Genomic DNA, 14,171 nt, shown 5'->3' with positions numbered 1-14,171 from the left:
TTTGGGAGGGTTTCCCTCCTTTTTGGAGCTCTTTCCCCCCTTTTGGGGGGGGTTTTCCTCCTTTCTGGGGCTCTTTCCCCCTTTTTGGGAGGGTTTCCCTCCTTTTTGGGGCTCTTTTCCCCTTTTTTGGGAGGGTTTCCCTCCTTTTTGGGGCTCTTTCCCCCCTTTTGGGGAGGGTTTTCCCCCTTTTTGGGGCTCTTTTCCCCTTTTTGGGATGGTTTCCCACATTTTTCGGGTGGGTTTCCCCCCTTTTGGGGGCTCTTTCCCCCCTTTTTTTTTAGTGCCTGCAGGTGCTGCCCATGTTAAAAGGCCAAAAGTCAGAGCAGAGCCCCGATTCTGCCCCATTTTCAGCTTCACTCCTCCCCCAGCTCCACCCCCGCCTCAGTTTCCCTCATAAAAACACCATTTTCAGTTAAAACACCTGCAGAAGTGTTACTTTAACAAAAATCCTCATTTGGGGCAGATTGAGGCGGGGGGGGGGGGGGGGGGCTCAATCACGGGTTTCCAACGATTTTTCCCCCCAAAAAATCCTCAGGGCCGGGCGAGGGGGTTGAGAGAAACTCTTGGGGAGTGGGTTTTGGGGCCGAACCTGAGGATTTTGGGACCGAACCCAAGGATTTTGGGGCCTCCCCTCTGTGGAGGGGAAGAGGGAAGCGAGGCCTCCGGGGTGGGGCTTGGTCGCCTCGCTGCTCCTTCCTGCGCTGCCGGGCCCTGGTGCTGAGGTGGAAAAAGGGGGAAAAAAAGGGGGGGGGGGGGAGGTAGCCCGTTTTTAAGGCTAAAAAGGGAGGTTTTGGGGTTCCCGCTGCGCAATCCTACTGAGGGTCGCCGGGAGAAGGAAACCGGCCGGTGGCGGGGCTCGTCGGGACCCCAAATCCTGCTCGGAACCCGGTCCCAAACCTGACTGAAATCGGGTTGAAATCAGATTGAAATCGGGTTTAAATCAGATTGAAATTTGGGGTGGGGGGGAGAGGATTTTTAAACCCTAACCCCCCCCAAAAAAACCAATTCCTGCCCCCCCGTCACCGCTGCGCTTTGCCGCCTGGCTGCCAGGTTTCCGACCGCCCCCCCCTCCTTCGGAGCCCCCCGAAATAATGGGATTTGGGGTGTAAACGGGGGGTTTAATCCGGATTTAGGGGATTTAAAGGAGCGGGCGGTGGCGGGGCCGGCAGCGGGAGCCGCCCAACCCCGCTGCTTTTCCTGCTCTTTTACCACCCTTTTCTTCCCCCTTTTCACCTTTTGGGTTTTTTTCCCCCCTGCTGTGGGGTGAGTCCGGCGAAACCGAGGCTCCGCGACACCCCCGCCCCTTAAAATCCCCTTCCCGAGTGCTCCCCTTTCCCCAAAATTCCCCTTTCTCACCCCAAATCCTTCCCCGAGGGGGGCTTTATTCTGCGTCCTCCGGCCCCGAGCCTCCTCCGGGTGGATTTTCTCCCAAAAAAAGGCTCGAAAAGGGACGGGAGGGAGGCAGAGGCAGGGGGGAGCAGCTTTGTTTTCTGCTTTTTCCCCCCTTAAGGTGTCCCAGAGGATTCTGTTTATTTTTTTTAAATTACCTTATTTTGTGTTTTTTTTTTCTTTTTTTTGCAGGTTTTTCTCCGTGGAGGTGCCGGGATGGGAAATTCGCCGCTCCGGTAATCGCCAGCGAGCCTTCGCGTGACGGAGCGTAAGTCGCTAAAAACGGGGGAAAAAAACAGAATTTTTAACCACTTTTTACCTCTTCTGCTCTGCCCAGCAACACCGCCGGCCAGGGGGAGCTGGAAAACATCGGGGAAAAGGGATTTGGAGGATTTTTGTTGTCCTAAAAACGCAAATTCTGTGTGGTTTTGTGTCCCACTGACCCTTTTTCCAGGAGGTGTTGGCCCTAAATGTAATTTTTTAAGGTCGTTTTTCCCCTTTTGACGGACACAAAGGGCGTTCACAGCGAGCTCTGGATGCTTTTTGGGGGAAAAAAGGGCAAAAAGAGCGATTTCTGCTCACAGGCACTGAATAGAAGCGGCCAGGCTTGAGGAAAACAAGGCAAAAATGTGTATTTTTGTTTTTGTCTGTTTGTTTTTTCTTTTTTTCCCCAACGATTTCAACACTTTTTGGCCAAGCTGCTGCCGCAGGCTGTCGTTAACGCTTTAATCCACCCGGGATTAACGAAGCCGGATCCTGCAGTGTCAGCCTTCAGGCGGGCTCCTGCCATCGTTTTGTGCTCTAAACAAGCACAAAATGCTGGGATTTTACCCCAAAACTCAACGCTCTTGAGTGTCTTCTGCTTTTATTTCGCTCGCTTCCTCCCCATTTCTCAAAACCTGTGCCTAGAACCGGCCGCATAACCTGGTGGGGTTGGATGAAGAGGAGTAAAACGGGGGGGGGGGGGGAAATCACAATTTCCTTCCCTTTTTCCTAAATCTGTGGGTTTTGTAGTTATTCTTTCATTAAGCGTGGGGCTGGGTGGCTGGAAGAGCGAAATACAGTGTTTGAAATTAAAAAAAATCTCCTCTTTTAGGTTAAAAAAGCCAAAGCAAAGCCCAAAATCAACTCCCAGAGGCCTCACCCCCCTGGAATTAATTAATTGGGTCGTTTTGTTATCGATAATGTGGCTGATGAACTGAAATGGAGATGTGAGAGCACGTGGAATTAATTAATTACCTGGGCTTCGTTATCGGTAACATGGCTACCAGCTCCAGGTAGAGGAGCAGAGTGTCTGGAATTAATTAATTGGGTCATTCCATTATCGGTAATGGGACTGAAAAGCTAAAAGCACCTGGAATTGATCAATTACCTGGGTCATTTTGTTATTGATAACATGGCCAACCAACTAAAATGGAGAAGTGACATGGTGTTAATTAATTACCTGGGTTGTTTCGTTATCAATAACATGGCCAACCAACTAAAATAGAGAAAGAGCACTTGGAATTAATTAATTACCTGGGTCTCCTCGTTATCAATAACATGGCCAACCAACTAAATTAGAGAAAGAGCACCTAGAGTTAATTAATTCTCCAGGCCATTTCGTTATCAATAACATGGCCAACCAACCTCAATGGAGAAGTGACAGGGAATTAATTAATTACCTGGGTCATTTTGTTATTGATAACATGGCATTAATTAATTATCCAGGTTGTTTCGTTCTCGATAACGTGTCTGACCTACAAAAATGGAGAACAATCACCTGGAATTAATGAATTTTTGGGGTCATTTCATTATTGGTAACACATCCAACCAAGAGAAGTAGAGATGACCTGGAATTAATTAATCACCTGGGTCACTTCGTTACCAATAACATGGCCAACCAACTAAATTGGAGGAAGAGCACCTGGAATTAATTAATGTTTTGAGTTGTTTTGTTATCAATAACGCATCCAACCTACTAAAAGTGGAGAAGAGGAGATGACCTGGAATTAATTAATTACCTGGGTCGCTTCATTATCAGTAACAAGGCCAACCAACTCAAATGGAGAGCAAGCACCTGGAATTAATTAATGTTTTGGGTCATTTTGTTATCGATCAGGTGTCTGACCAACTAAAATGGAGAAAGAGCACCTGGAATTAATGAGTTTTTTGGGTTGTTTCATTATCAATAATGCGTCCGACCAACTAAAAGCCTAGAAGTCTCAATGACCCGCAATTAACTAATTACCCCCGCTGTTCCCTTCCCGCCCCAAGCCCCCGGCCATGTCCGCCAAGGCGCCGATCTACCTGAAGCGGGGCAGCCGCAAGGGGAAGCGCGCCAAGCTGCGCGACGTGCTGTCCTGCGACATGATCAGCCCGCCGCTCGGCGACTTCCGCCACACCATCCACGTCGGCAGCGGCGGCGAGGGCGACACCTTCGGCGACGTCTCCTTCCTCCGCGGCAAATTCCACCTCCTGCCCCGCGCCGAGACCGCCAGCGCCTCGTCCTTCCAATTTGCCAGGACTTCCACCCTCGGGGAGCGCCCGGCCTCGGAGACGGCCTCGCCGTTGCTCAAAAACGCCGTTTCTTTACCCGTTCTGGGCGCCCCGCAGGCGTTGACGCTGCCGGTGGCGCCGGCTCCTCCGAAACCGCCGCGGTTGCACCTCGATGAGCGGGTTGGCTTGGAGGAGGAAGAGGAGGAAGAGCGGGGCGCCGAGCCCTTCCTCCCGCACGCCGGCTCCCTCCTCTCCCTCCACGTCGACTTGGGGCCGTCCATCCTGGAGGACGTCCTGCAGGTGATGGAGAGGCATCAAGCGGAGGGATCGGTGCAGATCTTGACCTGAAAGCGAGCAAAAACGGGAAAAGGGAAAAAAAAAACCAACAAAAAATGGCGAAAACCAGGTATTTTTCCATCATTTTTCCTTTTTCCTGTTGGCTCAAACTCAACCGTTGCCGACCCCGTGCATTTCGGGACGGGTTTGGTGGAGGAATTGGTGAAATAACTCCCAACGCGTTGGCTTGGTCAAGCAAAAACACCGCAAATGGGGAAATTCGGCGATTCTGTGGAAAAAAAAACACCCACCCCACCAGGCTTTGAGGGTGAGGGAGAAGAAGGAGAAGCCGAAAAACGCCATTTTTGCAAGGAAAATCGTGCCCGGAGCGCGGGGTTGGAGTTGGAAAAGTGAAAATGAGACATGGAGGAGAGCGGGAAGCGTCCTCAGGCACCCCAAATCGCCAAAAACACCAATTCTGCTGATCTTGGGGCAAAATGGGCCACGGGGACTTTCGTTTTCCTTCGTGACCCAGGATCGAGGCGAAGAAAATCCCGCTGGGGCTTAAAAAACTTTGGGTTTTAATAAACTGCGTCGCTTTTAACCATTTTCAGCACTTTTTAGCCCAGAAGAAGGCTGCTGTGGAACCTCTCGGGGAGCTCCCTGACTTTTTTTTGGTGGTTTATCGTGTTTCCATACGTTGTCGGCCGACCTTTGGATGGGTGAATCGTTAATTAATGAGGCATCCGTTAATTAACGAGGCATTAGAGTAATGAGCACTGTGCAGTCGTGTCCTGGCTCTCATTTACTTGGCCCGTTTGCTTCTGAGGGATGCTTACAGGGAAGGTTGCGGGCAAATGGCAAAATTTGGGGGTTAAACAGCAACTTTTGGGGTTAAATGACAAGATTTTGGGGTTAAATAGGAACTTCTGGGGTTAAATGTCAGCGTTTTGAGGTTGAAAGGTAACTTGGGAGAGAATGGCAACATTTTGGGGGGCAAACAGCAACATTTTGGGGTTGAAAGGTAACTTGGGATTGAATGGCAACTTTTGGGGTCAAACGGCAAGATTTTGGGGTTAAAGAGCAACATTTAGGGGTTAAATGGCAATGTTTTGGGGTAAATGTCAAGATTTGGGGGTTAAAAGGCAACGTTTTGGGGTTGATTGGCAAGATTTTGGGGTTAATCGGCAAGCTAACAGCCCTGCTTGGAGTAAGACGTGGTGAGGAGGAGGCAGCCTGCTCAATTTTATTTGTTTCATTTATTTGGGGCATCAACTGCTCCAATTTGGCCTTAATTGGGCCCCAAGCCCACCTTGTTTGATACATTTTTTTGCTCCTGGGGATCACAGCACCCTTCTGAGCACATAATTTGGCTCCTTTTTTTCCCCTTTTTCCCCCCTCTTTTCGGTGTCTCATCTCCCTCACCACTCCCCTGCTGAAGAAGCTGAAAATAAAATTAAAAAAAAGGCATTTTTATATTTTTTTTTAAGTTTCTTTTTAGCCACTTTAGCCAAAAAAACAGCGCAACCACTTGGGATTCCCCCTGCTTCCCTGCCAGGCTCCCTGCCCAGGACCCCACCCTGCCGGCACGTGCGTTCCTTCCCCAATTAATCGTTCCTCAATTAATCACTCCCCAATTAGTCACTCCCCAAAGGAGCGATTTTTGGAAATGAATGTTGCTAAACCCAGCGTTTTTACACCCGTTCTGAGAAGCGTGAGTCACTCCGGCAGGAAAAAAAGCTCCCTGCCGTGACTCACCCCGCAAGCACCAAACAACGCCTTTCTCCTCGCTTTTTTTGGGGAAAATTGAGGCAGAATAAGTTAACGAGGGCTTTGAGGGATTAATTACAGCTCAGGGAAAGGGAGGGGTTTAAGATAAAGGGCGGCTGCATTGAAGAAGGTTGCGGTGTCCCCGATGCATCCTATAACCCAATTTCCCAGCAAATTAGAGGAAAAAAACCTCATGGATTTAAGTTTTTTGCACAAATTTATAAAGGAAGGAGGCTGGCGGGTCAGCAGCAGGGGGAAGGCTGCTCTGCCCACGGCTGTCGCCGGGTGGGAAGCAGAAATTTTGTGCAAAAACGGAGATTTCTACGTCAATTCCCTCCAGAAAAATAAATAATATTAAAAAATAAAGTTTTCCCTACAGGCAATAAATAATCCTAAAAAAATAAAAAGTTTTCTCTCAGATCCAGTGCTTATTAGACATAAATGGTATTAAAAGTCGAAAAATCGGGGAAAAACCGCCGCTGTGCTCATCTTTCCACACGGAGGAGCCAAGAAAGTGTCAAAAAAACCCTGAGGAAAGCGGCGTGCTCACCCCTGGAATTCTTTTTTACCCAAAAGAGCGTGATTTCAGCCCAAATCCTCACTGCTGCCCGCTCTGCTCCAGCTCCTCACCGCCCTGTCACGGGATAGATTTTTTTTTTTCTGTCATTTTTCTGTATTTTCTTCCTGAATCCTTTCGGCTTCCTGTCCCCATTATCCTCATTTTTCCCCATTTTTCCCCCATTTCCCTCACGTTTTTTCCCTCCTGCTCATCCCCCGGCACCCCTCCTTCCTCATCCTCCCACCAAAAACCCCCAAATCCTCCATTTTGCCCCCAGAATTTGGGGCCTGAATAAAGTTTCCTGTCAAAATCTGCCCTGAAAAGGCCCAGAAATAGAAAAAATAAAACCAGAATTGGCCGTAATGTAGGGAAAAGACAAAAAACTTGACAAAAACTTGTCTACAGAATTAAATGGGAGGAGGCTGTGGGACTTTTAAGCAGCTGTAGGATTGGGGTAATTGATTAAAACTCAGGTTTGGGGCTGGTTTAGTGACTTTTTAATAATGTGAGGCCTCTTGTTTGGGATTTCATGCCTCCAAATGAGTAAAAAATGGAGATTTTGAGTCTGTCTTTGTATCCCACCCTCTTACGATTCGGGCAATGGGTGCGGTCCCCAACAAACCGTGGAAATCAATGTAAAAATTAATAAAATTTAATTTATTTTATTTAAGTCTTCTCTTCCAGGAGAACGTCTCTCGTCCCTGGCACAAGGTCAGGCTGGACGGGCTCTGAGCAGCCTGATTATGGGGCAGGATTTAGGAATTTGGTGATTTTTAGGGTTCCTTCCGACCCAAACCATCCTAGATTTCTGGGGGTTTGCCCCTCAGCCCTTCCTTTTGCCCCATGCCTCCTCCATTTCATCCCCCACCCCCTATATTTTGCCCCTCCATCTTGCCCCTCGCCCCCTCCACTTTGCCCCTTACCCCATTTTGCCCCTCATCCCTCCATCTTGCCCCCCACCCCCTCCACTTTGCCCCTTGCCCCATTTTGCCCCACAATCTTGCCCGCACCCCCTATATTTTGTCCCCCACCCCCTCCACTTTGCCCCTTGCTCCATTTTGCCCCTCCATGTTGCCCCCCACCCCCTAAATTTTGCCCCTCACCCCTCCATCTTGCCCCCCACCCCCTCCATCTTGCCCCTTGCCCCCCATTTTCCCCCTCGCTCTTGCCCCCACCCCCTATATTTTGTCCCCTGCCCCCTCCACTTTGCCCCTTGCCTCATTTTGCTCCTCCATTTTGCCCCCACCCCCTAAATTTTGCCCCCCATCTTGCTCCCACCCCTTTCATTTTACCCCAACCCCTCCATTTTGCCCCCCACTTCCTCCATTTTGCCCCTTGCCCCTCATTTTGCCCCTCCATCTTGCCCCCCACCCCCTATATTTTGCCCCTCCATCTTGCCCCCACCCCCTCTTTTTGCCCCCCCCTTTGCCCCTCACACCTCCCTTTTCCCGCCCTTTTTCCCCTCCTCGCCCCTTTCCCGCCTCCGCCCCCTCCACGCATGCGCAGAACCCAAACAGCGCAGCGGGGGGGGGAGCGAGCAGCTCCAGCCCATCGCGCATGCGCTCTTCGCCCCGCCTCCCCCTCCCCTCCGCGCCCCGCTCCCCCCTCCCCTCCCGGCTCGCCGCGCATGCGCGCTGGGCGGCGCAGGGCCCCCGGCGGCGGAGGCAAAATGGCGGCGGTGGTCCAGAACGTGGTGAAGCTGTGAGTGCGCCTCGGCCCCCCCCGCGCGGGGGGGGCGCAATGGTTCGGTCCGGCCCGGCTCGGCCGCGGGGAGCGGGGCTGCCCCACGGCGGGCGAGTCCAAGTGGGCGCCGGAGGGGGGGGGCGCTCCCCCTATTGGTGCCTATAGGGGATCCTAAAGGGCCCTGGGGGGGGATTTTCGCCCTATAAGGCCCTGGGAGGGGGTCTGTAGGACCCCGGGAAGGGGTAGTGCTCACAGTTAGTCCCTATAGGAGATCTTAGGTGTCCTTTGGGGGGATTTTCCCCCTATACGGCCGTGGGAAGGGGTCTGTAGGGCCCGGGAGGGGGGTCGCATCCCTGTTGGTCCCTATAGGGGATCCAAGAGGGCTCTGAGGGGGGATTTTCCCCGTATAAGGTCCTGGGAAGGGGTCTATAGGGACCCTGGAAGGGGTACTCCTCCCTGTTAGTCCCTATAGGGGATCCTGGAGGGCCCTGGGGGGGATTTTCATCCTATAAGGCCCTAGGAGGAGGCCTATAGGGCCTGGGGAGGGGGGTCGCACCCCTATTGGTCCCTATAGGAGATCCAAGGGGGTCCTGTGGGGGGATTTTTCCCCCTATAAGGCCGTGGGAGGAGGTCTATAGGGCCTGGGGAGGGGGGTCGCACCCCTGTTGATCCCTATAGGGGATCCTAGAGGGTTCTGGGGAGGGATTTTCCCCCTGTAAGGCCTTGGGATGGGGTCTATAGGGCCTGAGGGGGGGGTTGTGTCCCCCCCCCCCCCCGGTCCCTATGGGAGATCCAAGAGGTTCCTGGGGGGGATTTTCTCCCTATAACGGCCTGGGATGTAGTCTATAGGGCCCGGGGGGGGGGATGTTGCTCCCCTTACTGGTCCCTATAGGGGATCCAAGAGGGTCCTAGAGGGTATTTTCCCCCTATAAGGCCCTGGGAGGGGGTCTGTAGGACCCTGAGGGGGGGTTGCACCCCCCCCATTGGTCACTATAGGGGATCATAAAGGGCTCTGCATAGGGATTTTCACCCTATATGGCCCTGGGAGGGGGTATATAGGGCCTGAGGGGGGATTGTCCCCCCCTCTTGGTCTCTATGGGAGATTCAAGAGGGTCCTAGGAGGGAATTTTTCCCCTATAGGGCCCTGGAAGGAGGTTTGTAGGGCCTGGTTTGGGCTGTTGCACTCCCTGTTGGTTCCTATAGGGGATCCAAGAGGGTCCTATGGGGAGATTTTCCCCCTATAAGGCCCTGGGAGGAGGTCTATAGGGCCTGGGGAGGGGTGTCGCACCCCCTATTGGTCCTTATAGGGGATCCTAGAAGGCTCGGGGGGACGGGGATTTTCACCCTATACTGCCCTGGGAGCGGGTATATAGGGCCTGAGGGGGGATTGTCCCCCTCTGTGGGTCTCTGTAGGGGATCCAAGAGGGTCCTAGGGGGGATGTTCCTCCTATACGGCCCTGGGAGGGGGTCTATAGGGCCCGGAGGGGCTGTGTGGAGCCCTGTGTGTGGATTTGTCCCTGTATGGGGGCAGCAGCCCCTATACACCTGTCTGTATGCCCCTTATAGATCCCTGCAGAGGGGGATCCCCACTGTAGGGCCCTATAACAGGGTGCCCTATAGGGGCAGGGGTCTCCATACGTCCTTGGGAGACAGGAACCTATAGAAGTGCCCCATATACGGCTCCGTACGAGGGGACCTATGGAGCTGGGGTTCCCCTATAGAGCTGGGGAACCTCTCCTCCCCCTATACAGTCCTTGGGGGGACGACCCTATATGATCCTGGAGTGGTCTTGGGCACGTCCTATAGGTTCTTGACACCTTCTGTAGGTTCTCGGGCACATTCTATAGATTCTTGGCACCTTCCCGTAGGGTCTTGGGCTCTTCCATAGGGTCTTGGGCTCTTTCCATAGGTTCTCGGGCTCTTCCCATAGTTTTTTGTGCTCTTTCCAGACTTTTTCATCATTTTCCCCATTTTTTGGGGGTGTCTCCCAGGCTTTTTGCCGTCCCCCTCCGACCCCAACACGAGGCAGACTCTTTTTTTCCGGCCTTTTTGCCCTAAACCGACGCGCTTTTAGGGCTTTGTGTTAGTGGGGCGCTCGTTTTTGGGGTGAATCGGGCAGAAATGAGAACCTCGGGAAGGTTTCACCTCCCCAGGCCCGGTGTTGGGGCTCCCTCTGCAGCCAAAAGAGGGGAAAAAAACAGAATTTAGGGACACGGCCGCTGACATGCCTGAAACGCCTCCACCTCCAGCTTTTTGGGGCTAAAACATCAGAAATTGAGTGCTGGATGTCCCCTGACACTCCAGCAAACTGATATTTATTTACCCAAGTCGATATTTATTTACCCAAATCGGTGTTTATTTACCCAAATCGATATTTAGTGCATTTCAACCCATTTTGGGGCTCCTTTTCACCCATTTGGGGGCTCCTTTTCACCCATTTTTCCCCACCACTCTCCTTTTTGACCCATTTTTTTTTCCCCACATCTCATTTTGGGGCTCCTTTTCACCCATTTTTGGGGCTCCTTTTCACCCATTTTTCCCACACACACTCCTTTTTGACCGATTTTTCCCCACCACTCTTCTTTTTGACCCATTTTTTTCCCCACATCCCATTTTGGGGCTCCTTTTCCACCCATTTCTTCCCACCACGCTCCTTTTCTACCCATTTTTTCCCTACCACACTATTTTTTGACCCATTTTTTTTTCCCCACATCCCATTTTGGGGCTCCTTTTGACCCATTTTGGGGCTCCTTTTCACCCATTTTTCCCCACCGCTCTCCTTTTTGACCCATTTTTTCCCCACATCCCATTTTGGGGCTCCTTTTCCACCCATTTTTCCCCACCACTCTCCTTTTTGACCCTTTTTTCCCCACCACTCTCTATTTTGACCCATTTTTTTCCCCACCACTCTCCTTTTTGACCCATTTTTCCCACCCCACATCCCATTTTGCGTCTCCTTTTGACCCCTTTTGGGGCTCCTTTTTACCCATTTTTCCCCACCTCTCTCCTTTCTGACCCACTTTTTTCCCTGCATCCCATTTTGTGTCTCCTTTTGACCCATTTTGGGGCTCCTTTTCACCCATTTTTCCCCACCACTCTCCTTTTTGACCCATTTTTTCCCCACACTCTCCTTTTGACCCATTTTTTCCCCACATCCCATTTTGGGGCTCCTTTTGACCCCTTTTGGGGCTCCTTTTCACCCATTTTTCCCCACCTCTCTCCTTTCTGACCCATTTTTTTCCCCCACATCCCATTCTGGGGCTCCTTTTTAACCCCTTCCCCACCCCGCCCCACCCCGCCGTTTCTTCCCGTGACCCCCACACCTTCACCCCGCTGGAACCCACCACCCCAACCTTTTTTTTCCCGATTCCCCCCATTTTTTCCTGCCTGTAACCCCCCCTTTCTCCCCCCGCAGGCTCGGCGAGCAGTACTACCGCGATGCCATGGAGCAGTGCCACAACTACAACGCGCGGCTCTGCGCCGAGCGCAGCGTGCGCCTGCCCTTCCTCGACTCGCAGACCGGCGTGGCGCAGAGCAACTGCTACATCTGGATGGAGAAACGCCACCGAGGGCCGGGTACGGCCCAAATCCCACCAAAAAACCACCCTCGTTTCCCCGTAATTACCCTCGTAACCCTAATTATCTCCTCCCGCGCCCAGGTTTAGCTGCCGGGCAGCTCTACTCCTACCCCGCGCGCCGCTGGAGGAAGAAACGCCGCGCTCATCCTCCCGAGGACCCCAGGCTCTCCTTCCCCTCCATCAAACCGGGTAAAGCCTTTTTCCGCCGCTTTCTGCGTGATTTTTAGGGTCTCGGTCCCATCGTCGATGCTGCTAAGGACCTACACGGCTCCTTGAACCTCCATCTGGTCCCAGCGGGGCGGAGGAGGTGGTGAAATCAGCCTGGCGAGCCCGGCACGCGTCCCCGTCCCCTTCTCCCCCTTTTTCCCCCCAATTTCTCCCCCTTTTTCCCCCCAATTTCTCCCCCTTTTTTTTCTCCCCCCGCAATTTCTACCCCTTTTTTTTCTCCCCCACAATTTCTCCCCCCTTTTTTCCCCCCAATTTCATCCGCCTTTTTTTTCTCCCCCCTTCTTTCCCTCCCCCCGTTTCTTCCCTTTCTTTTTCCCCCCTTCTCCCCTCCTTCTTTTTTCCTTCATTTTTCTCCCCCCAATTTTTCCCCCTTTTTCCGCCCTTAATTTTCCCCCTTCCCTCCCCTATTTTTTCCCTTTCCCCCCCTATTTTTTCCCATTTTTCCCCATTTTCCCCCTTCTCCCCCATTTTTTCCCCCAATTTTTCCCTTTTCTCCCCCATTGTCTCCCCCATTGTCTCCTTCCCTCCCCATTTTCCTCCCCCATTTTTCCCTTTTCCCACCCCCATTTTTTCCCCATTTCCCCCTTCCCACCTATTTTCTCCCCTATTTTTTCCCTCATTTTTTCCCCTTTTTCCCCCCTTTTTCTCCCTCCCCTTTTTTCCCTTTTTTCCCCATTTTCCCCCTTCCCCCTGCAATTTTTCCCCACTTTTTTCCCTTTTTTTCCCATTTTCCCCCTTCCCCTCCGCAATTTTCCCCCCATTTTTTCCCTTCCCCCCCATTTCCCCCCTTTTTTTCCCATTTTCCCCCTTTCCCCCCTTTTCTCCCCCCCACTTTATCCCTATTTTTCCCCCATTTTATCCCTATTTCCCCACCATTTTTCCCCATTTCCCCCCCCCTTTTCCCCCTTTTCCTCCCATTTTCCCCCCTTTTCCTCCCATTTTCCCCCCCTTTTCCTCCCATTTTTCCCCCCCATTTTCCCCCCATTTCCCCCCTTTTCCCCCCCTTTTTCCCCCATTTTTCCCCCTTTTCCCCCCATTTTTCCCCTTTTTTCCCCCATTTTCCCCTCCCCCCCCCCCATTTTCTCCCCCATTTTTCCCCTTTCCCCCCCCATTTTATCCCTATTTTTCCCCCCATTTTTCCCCGTTTTACCCCTCTCTCCCCCCCAGACGCGGAGCAGGCCCTGAAGAAGGACGGGCTGATCTCGCAGGACGGCAGCAGCCTGGAGGCCCTGCTGAGGACCGACCCCCTGGAGAAGCGCGCGCTGCCGGACCCCCGCATCGACGACGACAGCCTGGGCGAGTTCCCCGTCGCCAACAGCCGCGCGCGGAAGGTGCGGGGGGAGCCTCCTTAGAAAACTTGCCCCTTAAAAATGGCATTTCTGCCCCAAAAGGCTCGGTTTCAGCCCCAAAAGCACCATTTGCCCCTAAAAAAGGTGCCATTTCCTCCCCCAAGAGCCCTATTTCCCGCCCTAAAAGCTCCATTCCCCCAAAAAAAGCTCTATTCCCTCCCAAAAATGCTATTTCCTTCCCTAAAAGGCTCCATTTATCCCCCCAATGCTCCATTTATCCCCCAAGGCTCCATTTCTCCCCAAAAAAGCTCCATGTCTCCCCCCCCAAAAGAGCTCCTTTTCTCCCCCTCAAAAAATGGTATTCCCCCCGAAAAGCGCCTCTTCCCCCCAAAAATGGCGCCATTTCCCCCCCAAACAGTGCCTTTTCCCCCCAAAAAAATGCCACTTCTGCCCTAAAAGCTCCATTTCCCCCAAAAAAGCTCAATTTCCCCCTAAAAAAATACCATTTCCCCCCCAAAATAGTTCTATTCCCCCCCCAAAACACCATTTTCCCCCAGAACAACACCATTTTCCCCCAGAACAGCTCCATTTCCCCAAAAAAAGTGCTATTTCTCCCTGCAAAAGGCACCATTTCCCCCCAAAAATGACCATTTCTCCTCCTAAAAGTGCCATTTCTGCCCCCCAAAAGCTTCATTCCCCCCAAAACCCGCCATTTCTCCCCCCTAAAAACCACCATTTCTCCCCCCTAAAAAGCACCGTTTCCCCCCGAAAAGCACCGTTTCCTCCCAGCCTTAAATCCTGACTTAAATCCCTGTTGGCACACGCCTGGGTGGAAATCAGGGGGCCGAGCCCCCCCAAATCCACCATTTCCACCACCGGTGCCTGCGGTTTAATCATCTGAAGCACGAGAGTGCAGCGTAA

At 52.4% G+C, this 14,171-nt stretch overlaps 2 protein-coding genes and 1 long non-coding RNA gene across 4 annotated transcripts in view; 2 read left to right on the top strand and 1 right to left on the bottom strand.

Annotated features, from left to right (window-relative positions):
• The first annotated feature begins 121 nt into the window (after positions 1–121).
• Positions 122–4,927, top strand: CDC42EP2 (CDC42 effector protein 2). Of its 2 annotated transcripts, none has more exons than XM_080571705.1 (3): positions 122–722; positions 1,582–1,657; positions 3,491–4,927. In XM_080571705.1, the coding sequence occupies exon 3, from the start codon at positions 3,655–3,657 to the stop codon at positions 4,213–4,215; it is 561 nt and encodes a 186-aa protein (XP_080427831.1). In that variant the 5' UTR covers positions 122–722; positions 1,582–1,657; positions 3,491–3,654; the 3' UTR covers positions 4,216–4,927. The 2 variants fall into 2 exon arrangements, with proteins under 2 accessions (XP_080427831.1, XP_080427830.1); XM_080571704.1 differs by having other exon boundaries at positions 129–722; positions 3,646–4,927.
• Positions 4,928–8,017: 3,090 nt separating this feature from the next.
• DPF2 (double PHD fingers 2) overlaps positions 8,018–14,171 on the top strand; it is a 15,254-nt gene continuing 9,100 nt past the window's right edge. The window contains 5 exon segments of the mRNA XM_080571703.1: positions 8,018–8,173; positions 11,571–11,731; positions 11,815–11,922; positions 13,129–13,310; positions 13,314–13,394. Coding sequence (XP_080427829.1) covers positions 8,100–8,173; positions 11,571–11,731; positions 11,815–11,922; positions 13,129–13,310; positions 13,314–13,394 — 606 coding nt within the window. The 5' untranslated portion in view covers positions 8,018–8,099.
• On the bottom strand, positions 10,461–11,550 carry LOC308184542. Its single transcript, XR_013942698.1, has 3 exons — positions 11,156–11,550; positions 10,833–10,905; positions 10,461–10,581 (listed from the first exon to the last, which is right to left on the bottom strand). It is a non-coding gene; the product is annotated as an uncharacterized lncRNA (long non-coding RNA).

This window comes from Anser brachyrhynchus (genome assembly GCF_964034855.1).
Source record: "Anser brachyrhynchus genome assembly, chromosome: 36".
Classification (NCBI taxonomy): domain Eukaryota; kingdom Metazoa; phylum Chordata; class Aves; order Anseriformes; family Anatidae; genus Anser; species Anser brachyrhynchus.
The sequence above is the reverse complement of the archived record's forward strand: the minus strand, read 5'-3'. Positions and strand labels throughout refer to the sequence as shown.

Excerpts from the sequence above, each read along its gene's own strand:
- CDC42EP2 (XM_080571705.1), top strand. The coding sequence starts at position 3,655 with ATGTCCGCCAAGGCGCCGATCTACCTGAAGCGGGGCAGCCGCAAGGGG.